General features: G+C 36.2%; 1 protein-coding gene across 1 annotated transcript in view; it reads left to right on the top strand.

Annotated features, from left to right (window-relative positions):
• Positions 1-20,805, top strand: part of TSHR (thyroid stimulating hormone receptor) — a 165,749-nt gene that overhangs the window by 86,389 nt on the left and 58,555 nt on the right. Inside the window, exons 3-4 of the mRNA XM_082451480.1 lie at positions 5,213-5,284; positions 10,633-10,707. Of these exons, the coding sequence (XP_082307606.1) occupies positions 5,213-5,284; positions 10,633-10,707 (147 nt within the window). The remainder of the gene's footprint in view (positions 1-5,212; positions 5,285-10,632; positions 10,708-20,805) is intronic.

Raw genomic sequence — 20,805 nt, 5'->3', positions numbered from 1 at the left:
TAATGGGAAACCTAAAGCATTGATTAATTAAAACCTTACCCACATGTACACACCAACACACAGACTATGTATTATGAGTCCAGAAACCTTGTAAAATACAAGATGCTGGAATGTTGATTGGATTTACGTTTTGATAAAATTTCAGTGAAATGAGCCTACTATCATGCAAGATTACTGTGAAAAATTTAATTGCGCAAACTGTTCTTGTTGGAACATAGAGAACTATCTGCTCTCTTTAGTAGCATTAATCAGATTTCCCTCTCCCATCGCTACTGCAAGAACAAAGAAGACGGTACTTAAAACTGGATCCTATTCGGCAAAATCTGTAAGTCAATCAGTGGCATTTCACATGCATTTCTATTTCTGCACTGCAGCTTCCAAATGCAGATATTTGAGAAATATAAATCTTGCCTCCTCAAAGCCCAAAGGAAACATTTGACTCTAAGTCATATTCTCACTGATACTTCTTGGTTAAATAAGTCTTAGAAAAACAAATTAAATTACATCATCAGCTTAAATATTTATTCTCTCTTGTAATTTCCATATCTTAAAGCCAACCTGTTTAACTATTAAATGTACATAGTCCACTTAGGATACAAAACTATAGCTGTAAACTTTTTTTCCCAATGAGTTATATGTGATGCCTTAGTCATTAATAGTAAATACTGATACTATTTGTATAAAGTAAGCCTTCTGAGTTTTTTCATTCTGTTTTAGAGAGAATAATCATTGCCTTCTTATTTTGAACCATCAAAAAAAAGCAGAGTCTCTTCTGTACCTGGTGTATTTTCATAAGAAATAAACACTATTTTGATGCTAATCCTTTGGATAATAGTGTAACACCTTGAAGCTTTTCTAATGTTTTTATCAAAAGAATATACTCTTAGATATGTATTTTTCTCTTCTAAAACTATTCAAAATGTATTCTGAAAGTAAAATAAAATATTTTGGCCAAATAATTACAATCATTTGCTTTCTTTCCTCTCCCATCTCCTTTTAAAGCAGTAATCACAATGTCACAAGATTCTTTGAATAAAGTTCTGCTTTTGAAAATATAGACAATGGAAAGAACATCCAACTGTATGTCCCTAGGTGAGGGGACAAAAAAGAGAAAGAAGTTGATGATAAACACGTATCAGTTAGCTCTAGTTACAAAATTACTGCCTAACAAAACCACCACCAAACCTCCTTAAGGGTTAAGGCTCATGCATCTGGGGTCAGCTAGAGGTCAGAAAGGCATCCACATATTACAATAACTTATTCTCCAGGAGCCTCATAGTAAGACTAGTGGGGGAAAATGGAACAAAGTTTCTATAAATAAATACGGTATCTTCATTATTTAATTAGCTAGATGTCATGTCCTAGCCAATGATTTTTGCTCTTTATTAGAAGGGAGATAGATGCTTTGAGAGAAAACTTTTCCTACATATTTTTGTGTAAATCAGAATAATAACATTTTAAAAGCTGGGGAAGAAAGTAGAGGATATGTGGTGAACTTTAGAGTGGCAACCAAGACAATTTATACCCAAAGTAAAAAAATATGTTTTTAACTCATTAATGAGTTTATTTTTACAGATTATATACACACTACTATGATTATATCCAGGTAAATTGTACAAGCTGCTAAACTGAATTTGGCAATTTATATGATCAGCGGCCATTCTGATAGTTCATTCATTTAACATTATTGAAACCAGTCTTCTGCATTATAATCATCATGTTATTAACTAAGTTCATTCAATAAATAGATCATTCATTTTCATCTTAGGCTAGGACTTATTGCTTAGGACTTATTGTGCATATCGTATCATTAGTAAGACAGCTGTACTGAGATACATAATTCTTATCAGTGCATTTATATGGGTGGCTTTCTTTGATGAGAAATCTGGCTGAGAAGAATATCTTGTTTGTGCAATCAAGCAAAATGTTAGCATTTCAAAAATGTTTGTCTTTTAAAACACATTCTGCGTGTAGGTGAGGAAAAGAAAATATTTCCCTTCTACTCTTCTAGGTTCTCAGCTAGGGCTTTGTAACCAAACACAGAGTGGCAAGAGAAAAGCATACAAATGTATTTAATGCAAGTTTTACATGACATGGGAGCCTTTATGAAGAAATGAAGACTTGAAGAAGTGATTAAACTTGAGCATTCTTATGCTAGGTTTGATGAAGATAGGAAAGTGGTGGGAAAATGTGATAGGACAAAGGGGTATGAGCTGAGAATAGTAAACTAGGGGAAACTTGCAAGTTCTGTTCATTCAGAATCCCCTCGGCATCCCTCTGTCTTCCGTGATAAGGCTGCCCCTTTCCTCCGGGGAGGGCACCTCTCACATGAGGGTCTTAGGGCTTGCTTCAGAGTGTGAAGGGGAGTCAGAAAATCCTTCCTACACCTCTGCTTCTCAGATTCCTCCAGCTTAAAGTATTCAGTATGCCAACACAATATGTTTTGGGATAGTGTGTCCCAAACTCCATCAGCTACAACTAACTCAGTAGTAGGAAAAAGATCTTTGTTCTGACTTGAAGTGTGTATGTGTTTATGTGTGTGAAAGAGAGAGAGAAAATCCAAGAAACATGTATTACAAATTTCAGAAATTCATATATTGGAAAACGATATAAACATTATTTGAAACTTTAACCAAAGGCTATTAAATTGCATTTAGATGCTATTTCTGTTCCAAGTCAAACTTCTCGGAAACCATTGTTACTCTAATTTTCTTTTAAATTAAATATAGTTTCTTTACTTTTGAAGACAGAATAAATCCCCAAATTTTTAGCCAATGAAAGTTACAAATTAAGTCCGCGTTACCTACAAGCAGTGTGCAAAATCTTAGATAAGTATGCCCTCAATATCCATGCCTTAGGACATGCTCTATAAGTAAGATTATCTGTGAGCTTAAGTAAGTCTCTTCGGGTGATACCCAACAGGTGTGTACCTATCCTTTGTTTTTCTTAGGCATGGCACAATTTTACTAGGAGATTTTAGTCCCAACGACTTGTTATTCTCATTTATTTTTAACTTCAGAAACTTGGATCTGGAGCAACAGGCTTTTAATCAATCCAATTAAGGGAATGTAAGTGGGAGACCTGTGAGGGAGTATAGGTAATCTATTGGACCTGAATTTCTGGAATCATATGAAGGCATATTGCACTTTACGCTGAATCACCAGTGTTGCAAAGGGCTGACAATCTACCCTTCTGTCATTCACGTCGCCTCCCTCTGCCCCCTTTTATAAATTAATTTGGTTTTACTGAGGCTCTGATTAGGCAAGTTACAGATGTATTTCTTGATAGACAGACATGATGTACTGGGTAAAAGGAATGGCTATACATAGGTCTTAGTCACGTGGTGATAAGATGTCAGGGGAGGGGAAGTGTTCTGTATTCCTGTGATTAGGGCTTTTAGTGAGCCTATGCCTCTGGACTGTGAACTTCGCCAGTGTTTCTCAGTTTTTTCTCTCCCCCCTAGGTGGGACAGAACGGCTAGAGGGAGCTGGAGTTGTGTATTCCCTTCCACAGGGTCTGGATAACCAGTTTCCCCCAAGGGCAGGCCTTGTTAAAAAGAACAGAGTGCTCTGAGGTACAGTTGGCCCTTGAACAACACGGCTTTGAACTGCGTGGGTCCACTCATCCATGGATTTTCTTCAATAGTAAATACTACAATACTACTTGATCCAGTAGTGGTTGGTTGAATCTGCAGGTGCAGAACTGCAGATACTGAAGGCCAACTATAAAGTTATACGTGGATTTCCGACTGTGTGGGTGTTGGTGCCCCTAATCAACCCCTCCATTGTTAAAGGGTCAACTGTATTTCCAGACGGTTCCTTTTCCCCTCCCTTTGACAGAAGCACAAAGGGATTTTTCCCTAGTGTTTACTCTTAGAACCTTGTGGAACTCCTGGAGGTAAATCTCACAAAATTGTGGAGGTCCGCCTGTGACTAGGTCCTCCTAGAATTTCCAGCTCTCAGAGTTGTCTGCACTGCATCTCTGGCAATTGGTCAATCACAGCTCAGGTTTTCCTACCCTACCCTGGCACTGGTTCCTCCTTATAGTTTTTGCTCATGAGTCTCTGCTCTGGGAAGTAGGGACTCCTTGTATTTACTCCTTGTATTTATGTCTTCCCCTGTCCCACAGATCCAAGAAGAGTTGTTGATTTTTCAGTCTGTTCCACTTTTTGCTTACTGTTAGGAGGGAGGGGTGACTTCCAGGCTCCAGTCATGCAGAACCAGAAACCAGAAATTCTAAATGTATTTCAATCACTGCAAAAATTAGTAGTTCAAAGAGTACATAGATCAAGGAAATAGATTACTGAGAAAAAACCCTGCAGCCTAGAAGGAAAAATACACAATCTCAGTATGATGTCTTTTTAAAAGGTAGTAAATGAACAATGTGTAATTACCAACATTTAAATGGCAAAAACAGACCCACGGAGAAGAGGATAAGCATGGTGAGGCATTGGCTTTTTGCAAAGCCAGCTAGAACAGTAGGTACACCTTTTTCCATACAGAATTCTATTCAAGCAGTTGCTATAACAAAGAAAGGCAATAAAAAATGGAGGATCAAGGTGGAGAGACATACTAGAGTGCATAAAGAGGTCTCATTGCATAAGGAAACCACTCTCAGCCTTCTGAAAAGTATCAAAAAAGCAAACTGGAAGAAAAGACACAACCTTTTGGTTGCATATGCAACAAAGACGTCATGATCCTGAGAAGAATTAGCTCCTTGTCAGTCATTTTATTTCCAAATTGCAGCAAGTTGATGATAAGGTCAAGGTAATGGTTGAAGAGACCCTTGCTTGGGCAAAAAGATTATAATCATACCACTATTTTTAATCTTTAAGATATATCAAATGCATTTAATCCTCTTAATACATACTCTGGTGGCATTTCAAGATATTTCCATTGACAATGAATTCAGTAGGCCTAATAAACTTATGAATATATTATGTTGCCCTTCCATTAACAAATTAAATATGTTACACAAGGCATATTAGTTCACTGATAATTCAAAGGCAAAGTTTGAAGATTTATTGTCTGCATTTGATTCTCACTCTCAATTCTTGTTTTGTTGGGGGAAAAATTGTTTTCTTGCTTATGTATGATAAAATATACATTGTAAGTATTGTCATGTTTCTAATAATGTATTCTGTATAATTAAGGTGGGTTACTAGAAAAGTCTAATGATTTAAACTCTAATTGTGTAACTGTTATTTTCATAGGAAGTTTATAGAGACTCATCTGAAAACCATTCCCAGTCATGCATTTTCAAATCTGCCCAATATTTCCAGGATGTAAGTCAATTTTTTTTAATATAAAGAGAAGTTTGCAATTGTGACGTTATTTGCTAAATGTGTTCTATCAAGAAAAATACTTGTTATATATTGCACTTGCATAAGTCAATAACATCTACATTTCTAATATATATGAAGTTTATGTACAAGATGTTTATTTGATTTTGCTACATCTTTACTCCCTAATTCCTAAATGATTTTTTAAACCTAAAGTAAATTTAAATTCCTTTGGCCTTAAGAATTTAATAATTCTTGATGTATTTCAATATATTTTGAGACGTGGCAAAACCTTAGCCAGGAATCTCTCCCATAAACAGATCTATATATCTATTTCTAATCTATCTATCCTAGTTACCAATTCTTGATTCTCTTTTCACCACTAGTACAAACGTTTACATTTTGTCATAAATGTAGCCAGTGATTTCAGACTTCTCACTTTTAAAAAGAACTAAAATTAATTTGAAAATTTAAAATCGTAGAAAACTGAATTGCTATACACTCAAGAGTGAGGAGAAAAGGGGGTTCCATGTTGCACTGACAAAGAGTGTATCTGTGTCTGAAATGAGCCTGGTCTTTATTTCATTTAGTTGATTCTGACAAGCAATGCAGATAATCCAGGCCTACCAATGACAATACCACCAGCCTGTGTGGTCTCTGGCTAAATTTATTCATTTCATGACCATTTATTGAGTGTCCATTGTGTCATGTCAGGGGCATTTGATGTTTTTGGTTGTCACAACTGGAGAGAAGGGTGCTATTGTCATCTAAGGGGTAGAGGTGAAGGATCTGCTCAACAACCTACAAGGCATAGGATGCCCCCCACCTCCAACAAGCATTATCTAGTCCAAAAATGTCAGTCATGCTGAGACTGAGAAACCATCCCAGCTGAACATGTCTGCAGTTTTTTTCTTTTTCTACCAGCCCTTCCTTTTTCAAATTCTTGCCTCCTTTGGTTTCCCTGATGTTGTTCTCTCCCTCTTTTTAACATCTTACCCTGGCTACTCTTCCTCAGTTTCCTTTCCTGGATTCCTATTTCATTTCATTTCATTTCATTCAGTTACTTACATACCAGGTCTTTGTTTATTTTGTCCTAATTCCTTTACACCCTCCACACCTTGAATGAAAACTCCCATTCCTTTGGCTTCACTATTACCTAATACAACTAATTCCTAAATGAGTATCTCTAGCCCTGACTTGTTCCTGCAGTTCAGGCCTGTATTACAAACTTCCTTCCAAATAGTGTCACCTTGATGTCCCACAGGCACTTCAAACAACATATCCAAAATAAACTCATCATCTTCCTCCTAAACTGTTCCCTCTCTACTCCTTCTTTTAACAGCAGCACCATTTAGTGGTATGAAAGCTAAAAGCCTCAAATTCCCCTTTAGCTCTTCCTTTTCCCTGATCTCCCCTATACAATTGCCTATTTGGTGTCTCTACTTGGCTATATTCATTCATTCATTCATTCAATGAATATTTACTGAGCCCTACTTTGTGCCTGGCGCTTTGCTAGATGTGTCATATGCAACAGTAGACAATACTTATGGAGCCTCCAGTTTCCTTCCTAAGAGAGTGATAAGTGCCATGATGGGGTCAGTTCTAGAGTGACCTGGGAACTCATATGAGAGGTCTGTTACCTGGATATGGGGTGGGGTCAGGGAAGGCTTCCTGGAGGAAATGGTGCCTAATTTGCAATGTGTATTATCTGGCCAAAAAACAAAAGATGGAAAGATAATTCCAAGCAGAAGAGAAAAGGGATGTCAGTGAAATTAAAAATAAGTTTGTTGAGGCTGGAGCTTAGGCTGGGAGTGGGTACGGTAGAGAAAAACAAAACTGGGAGGGAAGCGGGTACAGGGCCTTGTGAATCATTGGAAGGAGTTTGAAATCTTCCCTAAGGACCAAGCCACAGAACGATTATAAGCAGGGAAGTGACAGATCAGATGTTTTAGAAATATTCCCTGGCTGTGCTGTGGAAAAGGGGTGGAAGTGGAGCAAGAGTGGAGACAGGAAGTTAGTGAGGAGGTTGATGCAGTGCCTGGGGAGAGGGGATGGCAAGTTGAATGGTGAAGGCTGAGTGGGGATAAAGAAAAAGTGGCCAGGTTTGAGAAATAAGGGAGAACTGACAAACTTAAAAGTTGGTTGATTTTGAAGGTGGAATGAGATGGAGAATTTCATCGACATTTCTGACTAGGACACCTGTGTGGTTGATGAACACATTTGCCAAGGTAGAGAAGTTTTCTGTGCATTTGCTGTGGAGGGACAGGGGGTAAGTTAGGAATTCAATTTGGGGCCTGTGGCATTTGAGGTGCCTTTGAGGCATCAAGCAGCTATGTCTAATAGGTATCAGGATAAAATTATTTTATTAATTCATTCAAGAAATATTTATTCAGTCCCTGGTATATTTTGATCATTTTTCCAGGAGATAGGGATACATCAGGGAACAAACAGACAAAGAGCCATGCCCCTGTGGAGTTCACATTCGAACGAAAAGAAATAGGCAAGGAACCAAAAACATAATAAATAAATATATTAATACAGAAGGGAATATGGATATGGCAAAAAGGATAAAAAAATCAAAGTAGACTAAGGAGAACTGGAAATTCTGGGTATGTAGGGGCGCTCAGGAGAGATTTGGGTAGAGATTAAGACTTGAGAGTCATAAACAGGTAGAAGTAACTGGGAACAGGGAAAGGCATCAAAGAGAAGGAGAGGCTTAAAAAAAAAACTGAAGAAAGAACAATTTTAAGAACATGAGGTCCCTAAGGAGGCAGGAGGGAATGGGGTCCAAATAGAGGGATTGACCTTCTACAGGAAGATGGGCACCTTTTGTACTGTAACGAGAAATAGTAGTTAGAGATGGGGCAGGTGCAGGTAAATTAATAGGCTTATTAGAGGGGGGTTCAAGGAATTCTCATCTCAAGGTTTCCATCTTTTCTACAAATTATTAAAAAGACTATCTACTAATATTTGGGTAGAAAGGGCAGAGTTAGAAATTTGAGAAGGTTTGAAATAAAATGATGGGCAATAAAAGAAGGAAGTTTGACTGAGATATTCAGGACATCCAGGCAGATTTGAAGGTCCTGATGAGGACCCTTCCAGGTAGACTATGTTTAGATTCTCCAGTCTGGGTTAAGTGTGCCCTGAACCCCATCAGAGAATTTATCACTCTACATGTTAATCCCATTTACCTGTCTGTATCTCCCACTACTGTGAGTTCCTTGAAGCTAGGGAACAGGTCTGAGTGGTCAATGCTCATTTACTGACATATAGTGAATGTTCAATAGATATTTGTTGAATGAAAGCATACACACATACCTAAATAATAGTTAGGGAGCTGTCACATCTAGGGGGCAAGAGATCACCAGGTAGCTTTGCCTGGAACAGTACAAATTCCCACCTATTATTCTAGCATAATTGTTAATAGCACCCTGTATTAACTCACAAAAATATCCTATTTTGGATGATTAATGATATGGTTACTCTAGTTATTACATGAGACTTGCATGCCAAGAAGAAATATGAGGAAGAGGTGGGATCTGATTTTTCCTGATTATAAAAATGGGATAAGCAAGTAGGGAATCACTGCTTTTATCCCACTGGATAAATGGTTCCTATATGTGTCTTCGCAACCGAGCTATAAGAGTCTTCTAAGGAGGTATCATTCAGTTGGAGAAATTGGAACTTCAGTGATTATGACATGTGCTGAATGACTAAAACCTTAAGAAAGCTTTGCACCTCCTAAACTAAGAAATTCGGGAGAAAATTTGGAGCAGTGGATATGATGCAAAGTTAGGACAACAAGTTTGCAGCCTTCAAAATTAATCTTGTCCTTCAGATGGCTCAGCTTCATCCATTATAAATCCCCACAATCTCTACACAATAAATTAATTATTTTCAACATCTTCAATGGTTTCCTCTATGTTAGAGATATGATATTTGGATCAAAATAATTTATGTAATGTTATCCACAAGTGGCAATGACATGGGAGACCTGATAAATCAAAGGATAATTGTTTAGAGAATAGATAATTCAAAACAGAAAGCGCAGGACCTTTAGAATACACACAATACCCATGAGAAAAAAACTCAAATGGAACAGTCAGCACTCCTCTTATAAACATTGTATTAATGAAAATATTTTACTGGCATATTCAATTCAAACTATAGGCCAGTGGTTCTTAACCCTGCCTGCACATTAGAATCATCTGGGAAGCTTTTTAAAAATAAAAGTGTTTGCCCCATCCCTTAAATACTCTGAATTAATTATCCTGGACCGAGTTTTGGACATCTTATGTTTTAAAAGCCTCCCAAATAGTTCAGTTGTATGGCCAGGGTTGAGAACTCTGCTATGGCCACAGGTGGACACCATCTGTTAATCATTAATTTTCCCAAATGTCATAGAAATGCCTCTCAATAAAAAGCAGTCATTGAATTTGACTGCATTAGTCATTCTTATTACAAGATGGAATTTAGGAGACTTTTTGAAACATCACCCCTTATGTATTCTTGACAAATTGTATTTAGAAGTTTCTCTTTTCTCCTTTTTAGTACTTAAAACTTTTATTTGTGTTGCCTTTCGCTTACAAAGTTCAAAATAAATATTGAGTTTTCAGCCTCATCAAAATCAAGAAGAAAAGTCTTGAGAGAATATATAGTCACCACCCTATGGAATGTTCCACTAGAGAAATGTGGCTTTTTCTTCATCTTCTTTGTAACTACATCTCTGACCTCATGCAATTAGGTACTCCATTAAAAATGCCTCTTATTTATTGGTGAATTCTTTTCTAACATCTTTCATTTTCTGCTATTTTGAGTAACTCATCTGTTCATTCACTCACTCAGTCACTCACTTAATCCATATTTATTGGAAGTCTACTACATGACAAGCAATATGAAAGGTACTCAAAATTCAGTGTCCATCAGAAACAGACAGTTCTCCATTTCAGAGAACTGGCAGTCTAATGAGACAACATCAATCAAATATCATCCAAGCACTTGCAAAGCTTCATGGTGATAATTAGTGGAAGGAGAAGTTCATGGTGCCATGAGGATATACTAAGGGAAATTTGACCTAATCAGGAAATTTGGGGAAAGCTTCTAGAGGAAGTATATGTTGAATGAAACCAGAAGGATGAATAGGTCCAATGAATTGGGAACCTTTCAGATAAAAGAGGATCTAAAAAAAGTAATAACTAATTTTAACATAATTAGGGAGAAACCATGAGGGTTGTGCATGTTGCATGACCTGGGAAGCCCCTGACAAAGAAGTTACATCAAAATTAATAGTATGTTTGCAGTTCACAACCCTACTAACTTTCTACTTTGTTTTATATTTTTGTGATGTTCAGCTACTTGTCAATAGATGCAACTCTGCAGCGGCTGGAATCACATTCCTTCTACAATTTGAGTAAAATGACTCACATGTAAGTACAATGAAAAGTGAAGCATAAATCCAAGCCACAGCCACTCTTAATTGATAATTTGGGGGCTCCAGGTGGCAATAGCAACTGGTTTCTAGAACATGGGTCAGAATTTCCATTTATGATTCAATTCTTAACTTGTTCTCACTCTCAGTTTACGTTAATTCATCCTAATTCTGACTTGCATGGCTGGAAGTTAAAGACAAAATTAGAAGTCCTCTTTTTGAATTGTCATTTCTTTCTATTACTACGGTGTCAACAGATTTTATTGACATGGATATCAGTAAGTCAATAAATATTTACTGACCACCTACTGGATTCCAGGGCCTGTGCAAGTTTCTGCAAAAACTAACTTTTTTTCCTCATTTAGGAAAGAGAAATGTAGCCTTGTGAGATTAGAACAGGAGTGGAGTTAAGAGCTCTGGCTTTGGAGTTGGTCAGAGTGGGGTTAAAACCCTGCTTTCTTTGCCTGTCATTGTCTAACCTTGATGTTCCCTGGTGGTCTAGTGGTTAGGACACAGCAATCTCATTATCTAACCTTGGACAAGTCATGTAATCCTTCCTAACCTCAGTTTCCTCATTTGTAAAATAATGGTAATAAGAGTTCCAACTTAATATGCTTAGTATAAATATTGAATGACATAATGCATCTGAGCATTTAGCGCAGTGCCTCCCACGTAAAACCGATCAATACACTTCATAAATAATTATTCTGTTTTTATTTCTGTAGTACCTTGCAATTTATAAAAAGTTTTACACAAATAATCACATTACATTCTTTTAAGCAGCCATGTATTATGAACTATTAACTCTCTTTTCTTGATGAAGAACAAAAATACTTATCATCTATGAATACTTAGTATGTTCTAAACATTATGCTGAACATTTAAGTACTTTATTTATTTAACCTTCAAAAAACAACCCTGTGAAGTAGAGATTATCATTTGTATTATTTATTTAAGAAAAACATAAATGTAGAGAGACTAAATATGTTATCCCAGGTCACAGAGTTACTAACGGATAGGGCCAGAGTTTTTACATCATAAATATGTGACTCAAATCTTCTTTCCTTGTGTAATACAGTATGCTGCCTTTAACACATTTTTGACCAGAGACGTATTACGGCCACAGGCATTAGTTTCTGCAAAAATCCCCTGGTCAATAATGTGTTAAGAATACTGAGGCCCAGAAAGTTGTCTCCAGCTATGGTAGGCTAGCAGACATTATTATATCAACCATTGGTTTGAAAACAACTAGAGGAGCTGGAAAAAAATCTGTTTAAAGGTATCTGAGTGTTACGAAGGCAGCAAGAACTTAAGGGGAGAGAAGCAAATCCCCAAAACAACATTTGATTACTTTTCTCTTGAAGTATTTTCTAAACTGTAAACAACAGCTGAGAGGCTGCCCAGAGGTTTAGGCAGTCTCATAGAGCTAGGGAAATAAAAACTGGAGTTCAAGACTTACTAAGGAGATGGTTCCTAGTAAACACCCAAGGATTTTAGCTGGGATGCCAAAAAGAGCTTCATCCCAGAAGTATGGTATAATGGGAAATAGATCAGTCCTCACAAAGACTAAAGCTCAGCTTTCAATAAAAAATAACCAAGCATACAAAAATAAAATTAAAAATAAAGAATTTATGGCAAAAATCAAGAGAAGAAAACAGACAATAGAAAATGATCCACAAGAGATTCAAATATTGGAGTTATCAGACAGACTTTAAAATAACTATGATCAAGACATTCAAAAATTTAATTGCCAAGCTAGAGAATTTTAGAATAGAACTGGAAAATATTTTTGAAAGGATCAAATGGAAACTCTAGAATTTAAAAATTCAATAACTAAAATAAAACCTAAATACATGAGTTTAACAACAGATATGCATAGGTCAAAAGAGAGTAAGTAACCTAGAAATTAGGTCAGAAGAATTTATCCAACCTGAAGCATGGAGAGAAAAAGAAATATGTGGCACACTAAAAAGTCTAGCATACCTATTATTGGATCCCAAGAAAAAGAAGAGAAAGAATGAAAGAAGCAATATTTGAAAGAAAATTTCCAAAATTCATGAGACATCAAGTCACAAATGTAAGCAGTACTGCAAACCCCTAAAGGATAAATACAAAGAAAACCACGTCAAGGCACATCATAGTAAAAGTGCTAAAAACTCAAAGAAAGAGAAAATCATAAAAAGCAGCCAGAGGAAAAAAATACATAATACTTTCAAAGAAGTAACAACATGACTGAAAGCTGACTTTTCAACAGAAATGATGGAATCCACAAAGCAAAAAGTAAGATATCTGCAAAAAGGAGAACCACAAAAATAACAACAGCAAATATCTGCCAACCTAACAAAAAGATTCTTTGAAATTGAAGACAAAAGAAAGACATTTCAAGCAAACAAAAGCTGAGAGAATTCATCGCCATTAGGCTCATATTAAAGAAACTGCTAAAGGGAATTATTAAGGCAAAAGGAAAATAATCCTACCTGATAGCACAGAGGTACAGGAGGAAATGAAAAGCAAAAAACATAAAACAAACAAAAAAGAGAGCTAAATATAAATTAACCTCGACTGTACAAAACAAAACAAAACGTCTTATGGGGTTTAAAAAACAGGCAGTCTTTGCTCTGCATGGTAGTGTTGGATCATAAAACTGTGCATGCTGAAACTGTGCAAAGCGATCTTAATCAATGAAAAAAAGATTACTTTTTGTGACAAAAATTCTTGTCAAAACATTAAAATCTCTCTTACTATTGGATTATAAATGCATGGGGAAAGTAAAAATAGTAAAACTAATATTTTTAGCACATTGTAATTTTAAACATTAGAAGCATTTACAAGTAAAATGTTTTATTTATTTCTAAAAAGCTTATCAATAGTACTTTGAATAGCACACACATTTTTCTCTGTTGTATATATAACTTACAAGAGAGTATAACGTCACTGTCTTGGCAAATTGTCATACTCCTTTCTAGGTCTGGATCAGCTTCCAATATCTATCCTCTGTTCTTTCAATGTCAAAATATTTCTGAGAGCCCCTTTAATGTGAATTCTTTTTTTTACCAGCATCATTTCTTTGGGGACATCTTCATTCTTTGATTCACAACCACTTTTCTCATTTATGTCAATAATGCACCTTCACTTAAGTTCCTCTTATTAAATGTCTAGAGTCTCTCAAATGGTAACAGTATGGACGTTCCCATGGTTAGCAGTTTCTATGACTCTACTTACATTTATTCAAATTTCATTTCCAGCACTATCACATTTTGTTTCTTCCATCTTTGTTGGTCAATTACCTCTTTCAATTATCCTCTTTTATAAAATGTGTGGGTTTATCACTGAGAGTCATGGAGGCAACACAACTGCACAACTTATTGTTTGTGTATGAACTGAATAACAGATGCTCGGTGACCTATCACCAATGACTTTGAAAGGAGTGGTGTAATTGATCACCTATCATGATGTGCATCTGTTATTTACATAGTGATGCGTGGACTGAAGAGCTGTCAGCAAAGTTTGTACTTTATGCAATTACTCATAGTTAATATATTGTGGTAACAAACTTGAACCATGTGGTTGGAACCAGTTATTATTTAAATTTAACTAAATAATGGCAACTGAACCTCATGCATATGGGAACCATGCAAAGCAAGGACTGCCTGTATATATAGAATTCAAATACACAATAGCAAACAAATGATGGGAGGGTTTTAAATAGTGTTAATGCATTCTAAGTTCTTTGAATTGTCTGGGAAATGGTAAAAGCACTAACTTATATTAGACTTTTACAAATAATGAATAAATATTCTAATCCATAGGTCAAAAACTAAAATAACTGTAAAAGAATGGATAAATAACAAGCTAATAATAGTGAGGAATGGAATAATAAAAATTAATACAAAAAGGGCAAGAAATTAGAAGAAATAAAGAACTTCTGGAACAAATAGTAGATTTAACTCCAAATAACCAATATTTACATTAAGTGCATAAAAGGACTAAACACTCCAATTAAAATACAAAGATTGCCAAATAGGTTAATTTAAAAATGCTGCTTATAAGAGACATACTTTAAATATAAAGATATAGAAAGATTGAAAATGTAAGCATGAAAATATTAACATGCAAACAGTAACCAAGAGAAAATTGATAAAAATACACCAATATGGGCTTCCCTGGTGGTGCAGTGGTTGAGAATCTGCCTGCCAATGCAGGGGACACGGGTTCGAGCCCTAGTCTGAGAAGATCCCACGTGCCGCGGAGCAACTGGGCCCGTGAGCCACAACTACTGAGCCTTCGCGTCTGGAGCCTGTGCCCCGCAACGGGAGGGGCCGCGATAGTGAAAGGCCCGCGCACCGCGATGAAGAGCGGCCCCCGCACAGCGATGAAGAGTGGCCCCCACTTGCCGCAACTAGAGAAAGCCCTCACACGAAAACTAAGAGACCCAACACAGTCATAAATAAATAAATAAAATAAATAAAGTATTAAAAAAAAATACACCAATATATATAAAGCATGAAGCCTTGCTATATATAAAAAGAAATTTTACTACGATATAAAAGGATTACTACACCCTGAACCAAAAAGATATAATGATTCTAACCTTGAAAGTCTATAAGAGCATAGCTTCAAACTATATAAAGCAGAAAGTAACAGAACTAAAAAAATAAAATAGATAAATCCACAATCATAGTGGGAGTTTGTTTTAATATAGCTTCATCTGATAGAACATATATACCAAAAAAGTAAATAATAATACTCATAAGAAATTAATATCTCAGTAGCTTACAAAAAATTAAAATCAACCATATTCTTTGACTAGTAGGTAGTACACGTCTAAATAATCATGGATCAAAGAAGAAATCACAACACGTACTAGAAAACAATTTTAACTAATTGTCAATAAAAATATGACAAATCAAAACCTGTAGGATGCAATTTAAGTCATACCCAGAAGAAAATGTATATATTAGAAAAAAGGCTGAAAATAATTCATTTATATATCTTTCACAATAAATTTATAAAGGAACAGTGAATTAAAACCAAAGAAAGTAGAACAATACCCAAGAAAACTGAGAATTCAGGTCATTAAGAACAACAGTTAAAATTCAAAACCAAATCTCCAGACTCCAAATATAATGTTCATTTATCATACCATTTTGCTTCTCTGCCCCACTCACCAAAAAATGAAGGCAACTGATTGTAATAAAGCTCTATATAAATCCTGCATCTCTTAAAAGCAACTGTTTTGTTTTATTACAGGCTTTTTCTCATAAAGATTCTAGTTGTTAAGATTTCTCTTATAAATATCCATTTTCCCTCTCTGAGCAAAAGTGTTAACTGCCTAAAGCAAAGGAAACTATTAAATACAATGACTACAAGGATGAATTTGAAAATGGGTTTTTAAAAAGATATTTACCTTATATATATGAGGTATTGAGAGCCTAACATCTTAGTAAGAATAATGCATCTTGCATTCTTCAAATTTTCCTACTATATATCCAACATTATTATCTGCAAATGGTGCTAGTCAACATGAAGGATAAATAAAGACTTTGGGTGCCAAACATCAATAATTTGTTTAATCCACAGACCGCATAGTACTGTCAACCAAAATTTCCTGGGATTCCTGAGTACAGAATTAAAGCCCTCTGATTTATTTAGTAAATAGCTCTTCACCATGTTGGATTTACTGCAAGGGTAGGTACTAAACTGAGGAGTACTGATTTCAAATGTCAGTGCATGTTGCCAGTGCTTATTGAAATGCCTCAGTGAGAACATCAGCAGTTAAAGAACATAATGTTATTCTGTTTCGTGAATATATTTCCTTCCTCAGCTGCCCTCTCTCTACCCCTTTTTGACCATGTGATTTGGTGAATAGACTGATCTAGGGCTACGGAGAACTCACACTTCATCATCCCCACTTCTAATCATCTCTCCAATGCCTTTTCAACCTTTTCCTGCCAAAGCTCAATATTTGTCCTCTGAGATGGCTTCCCAATTCATGTTTAGATTTTATTCCCTGATATGAATTGGGGTGGTAGAACATAAACATTGTTTCTGTTAGTGACCATGAGCTAGGTTTCCAAAGATACAAAGCTACCCATTCATTCAATAAATACGGTATGTTTAACACTGTGCTAAAGCTGTGGTAATTGCATCTTACAGCTAAACAGACACAATAATCCACTATTCAAAATAATGGATTATTCTATTTTTATCCAAACCCTCTTCCCCTGGCCTCTGTGATACCACACTCCCAGCTGTCCTCCAACCATGCTGGTCAGTCTTTCTCATTCTCCTTTGCTGGTGTCTTCTCCTTCCCCGCTTCTAAATGTTGGGGTTCCATATGGCCCAGTCCTGTGTCCTCTTCTCACTCCACATTCTCCCCCATGTGATCTTATCCAACAAGTCTCAAACTTACACATCTAGTCCAGGCCTCACTTTTTAAGTATTGGGCCATTAACCTATTGGTCTACTTGACATCTCCTCAGATGTGTTACATCTCTCTCACTACTTCAATACCCCAAGCTGAAATCTACCTCTCCTCCTGAAATCTGTAACTCCTCTGATACTGGCTGAGCCTGTATATGGCACCTCCATTCACCTTACTGAAAATCCCAGACACCTGAAGGGATCACTATATCTTCTTTCCTCATCACCCACTTCTAATCCTTCACCATGTCCTGTCCATTCTACTACCCTAATATATAAAAAAGTCATTCTCTTCCTCTCTGCTGCCACCACCCTTGTCCAAGCCACCATCATCTCTTGCTTGGACTACAGTAACTTCATAGCCTAACTGGTTTTCCCAGTTTTGGCTTCCTCTAATTCATTTCTGCACAACAGCCAGAGTGATTTTTCTCTTAGGATAAATCCAGAGTCTTCAACGTAAACTTCCAGGCCCAGGACTTCAGCCGGCCCTGCCCACCTCTGCCTCCTCATCTTGCTCCATTCCTGCACACCTGTGTTCTTTAGTTCCTTGAATAGTCCAAGACCTTCTCCACCTTAGGGCCTTCACATCCTTTTGCCTCTGTCCAGAAAGTTCTTTCTCTCTCTCTTTACCTGGTTAACACTACCGATTATTTTTTCAGCCTAAATATTACTTACACATACCCTTGATCCCACCTAAATTAATCCTTCACTTGAATCTATGATTGAACCCTTTATTTTTGCTTTATAGAACTTATTAAAATTTGTGAGAACAATGCAAATGTGTGATGATAATAATAAATGTTTCCACAAGGCAGTGTGTTTTATGTGCCAATTACTCACACCATCAAACCAAAACCAAAAAACGGGGAACAATTAGATATATTCTAAACATGCACTTTTAAAATCATGAATTGAAGTAGAAGGCCAGTCTGAATTAATGAAAATTACAATTGATAGAACATTTAGTATTATGTGTGAACATACACAGATGCATATATGTTTAGCGTCCTTAATGGAGAATTTACCATGTCCCAAGCACTATGCTGAATGCTCAACACACATATTTACTCGCTTAATCCTTGCGACAATCCTCTGAAGTAGCTACTATTTTTTTACAGAAAAAAATGGTGTTCAATAACTATATATATTTATATATAAAGTGCATTTTATGTAAACATCATATAACTGGGCCTTGCTTTTCTGTCTAATCTAATAATCCCTACCCTCTTTTTTTAGTCCATTACATTTACTGTAATTATTGATATGATTTAAACCTCCCATTTTCCAATTTGTTTTCAATTTTTCTTCTCTGTTCTTTGTTCCTTTATTCCTCCTTTGTTTTCTCTTGGATTAATCAGGTTGTTTTTGCTTTTGTTTTTGTTTTCTAGTATTCTGTTCTATCTCCCCTATTAGCTCTTTAGCCCTTTGTAATATTTTCTTGTGGTTACTCAAGGGATTATAATATGCATCCTTCACTTATCATAGTCTACCAAGAACAATTATACCAATCCCCATATCATGTAAGAACCTTTTGAAATTATAATTGCATTTACTCTCTCCCATTTTTTGTTCTGTTTTGTCATATATTTTATTTCTATATATGTTATAAATCCCACCACATTGGTATTTTTTTAAAGAGTTAATTAACCTTTAAAGAATTTGAGTAAAGAAAAACTAGTCTTTTATATATATTCCCATATTTAATATTTCCAGTGTTAATTCCTGCCTGTAGATCCAATCATTCCCTTTAGCCTGAAGAACTTCTTTTAGCATGTTAGTGTGGTTCTGTTGGCAACAAATTTTCTCAGCTTTCATTTATCTGAGGATAACTTTATTTTACCTTAATATTTAAAAATTAGTTTTGCTGGGTATAGAATTCTAGCAAGGCAGTTTTTTGTTTTGGCCCTTTGAAGGTATCTTTCCATGTCTTCTGGCCTCCATTGTTCACTCATATTCTCGTCATTGTTCTCCTATGGGTAACATGTCCATTTATCTCTGGCTGCTTTTCAGGCTTTCTCTCTATCTTTGGTTTTCAAAATTATGTACCTAGGTGATATTTTCTTTGTCTTTAACCTGCTTGGAGTTTGCTGAACTTCCTGGTTCTATGGATTTCTGGTTTTGTTCAAATTTTGAAACTTTTGCCCAATATTTCAACAGACTATGGTGGAAGTGACATCATGCATTTTCAGGCCCAGTCTTTAAGAGAACTGGCAGCTTTTAATTTAGACTCTTGGAGCCTTGAACCACTATGTAAGAAGTCCAGCTACACTGATGGGAAGACCATATGGGGAGGCCCTGAGATTACGTGGAGATGGAGAAGCAGCCAGCTGAACCTAGCCTTCCAACAACCCGCATCAGAGCCAGGCATAGAAGCACAACCGTCCTGGACCCTCCAGATTGATCCAGACACCAGCTATATACCAACCAATGATCCTAGGGCATGCCACATGGGGCAGAAAAATCGCCCAGTTTAGCACTGCCTGAAATCCTAATCCACAAAATTGTGAGCTATAATAAAATGGTTGTTATTTTAGCCATTTTGTTTGGGGTAATTTGTTATGCAGCAATAGATGGCCAGAAGAGGTGGGATACTGAGAATTTGTAATAGAAAACTACAAGAATGGCAGGTTACTTTGCAAATTATTGAGGGTCCTAAGTGGTTACGAATCAGTTCTCCTCAGTTCTAAATTTCAGCTAGGATACTGGTTGGACCCAAAAGTGTACATATGATAAAGATTTATAACTGTAAATAGATGAAACACTAGCCACATCCGTCTTCTATTTCATTTCCTTTACAAAGAAGCCAATAGCATACAGTAGACGGTTGCTGTTGTTACTCCTATTAATAGTAGCTACCAATTCCTGGATGCCTTTTATGGGCATGCACTCTGCTAAAAGTGCTTCAGATATACTGTCCCACTTAATCATACTAAGCCTCAGTTTCCACTATGTAAAATGAAGATGGTAATAAGTATCTCACAGGGCTCTTACCCAAGTTTACTCAGCTAAGAAATTTCAGAGTCAGAATTTGAAACCAAGGGTGTCTGCCTCCAGAACCAATGCAAACTCAAAATATCTCTTTAATTAAAAGAAGAAATAATTAAATAAAGTGCTGCCCTCAGAAATATGTTTTTACTGTTTTGTAGATTTTTGGGGTTTTGTTTTTGTTTTGTGGATTTTTTAAAAAATCACAAGTAAATAAAAATTCTACAGCTGGGTAGGTAAAACGTGTGATTTACAGCAGATAGTGAGATAAGACTTAATTTTGCTGATTCACTGAATTGAATCAAGTGGATTTATTGGAGGTTTTGAGAGCACCAGTCTTAGTCCTGATCATTAAATAATCATGAAAGTAGCTGTATACATCCTCCAGGCATATATACACTACCATGTGTAAAACAGATAGCTAGTGGGAAACCCCTTATAGTGCAGGGAGCTCAGCTCGGTGCTCTGTGGTGACCTAGATTGGTGGGATGGGGGGTGGAGGGGTGAGGGTGGTCCAAGAGGGAGGGGATATATGTATACATATAGCTGATTCACTTTGTTGTATAGCAGAAACTAACACAAAATTGTAAAGCAACTATATCCCAATAAAGGAAAAAATAAATTGAAAAAAAGAAAAATCATTTTTATAATGTTCTATTTCTAGTGGAAAATCTGCTGATAAACTTAC

Source organism: Balaenoptera physalus, assembly GCF_965194825.1.
Source record: "Balaenoptera physalus genome assembly, chromosome: 2".
Taxonomy (NCBI): domain Eukaryota; kingdom Metazoa; phylum Chordata; class Mammalia; order Artiodactyla; family Balaenopteridae; genus Balaenoptera; species Balaenoptera physalus.
This window is presented reverse-complemented; position numbering and strand designations above follow the sequence as displayed.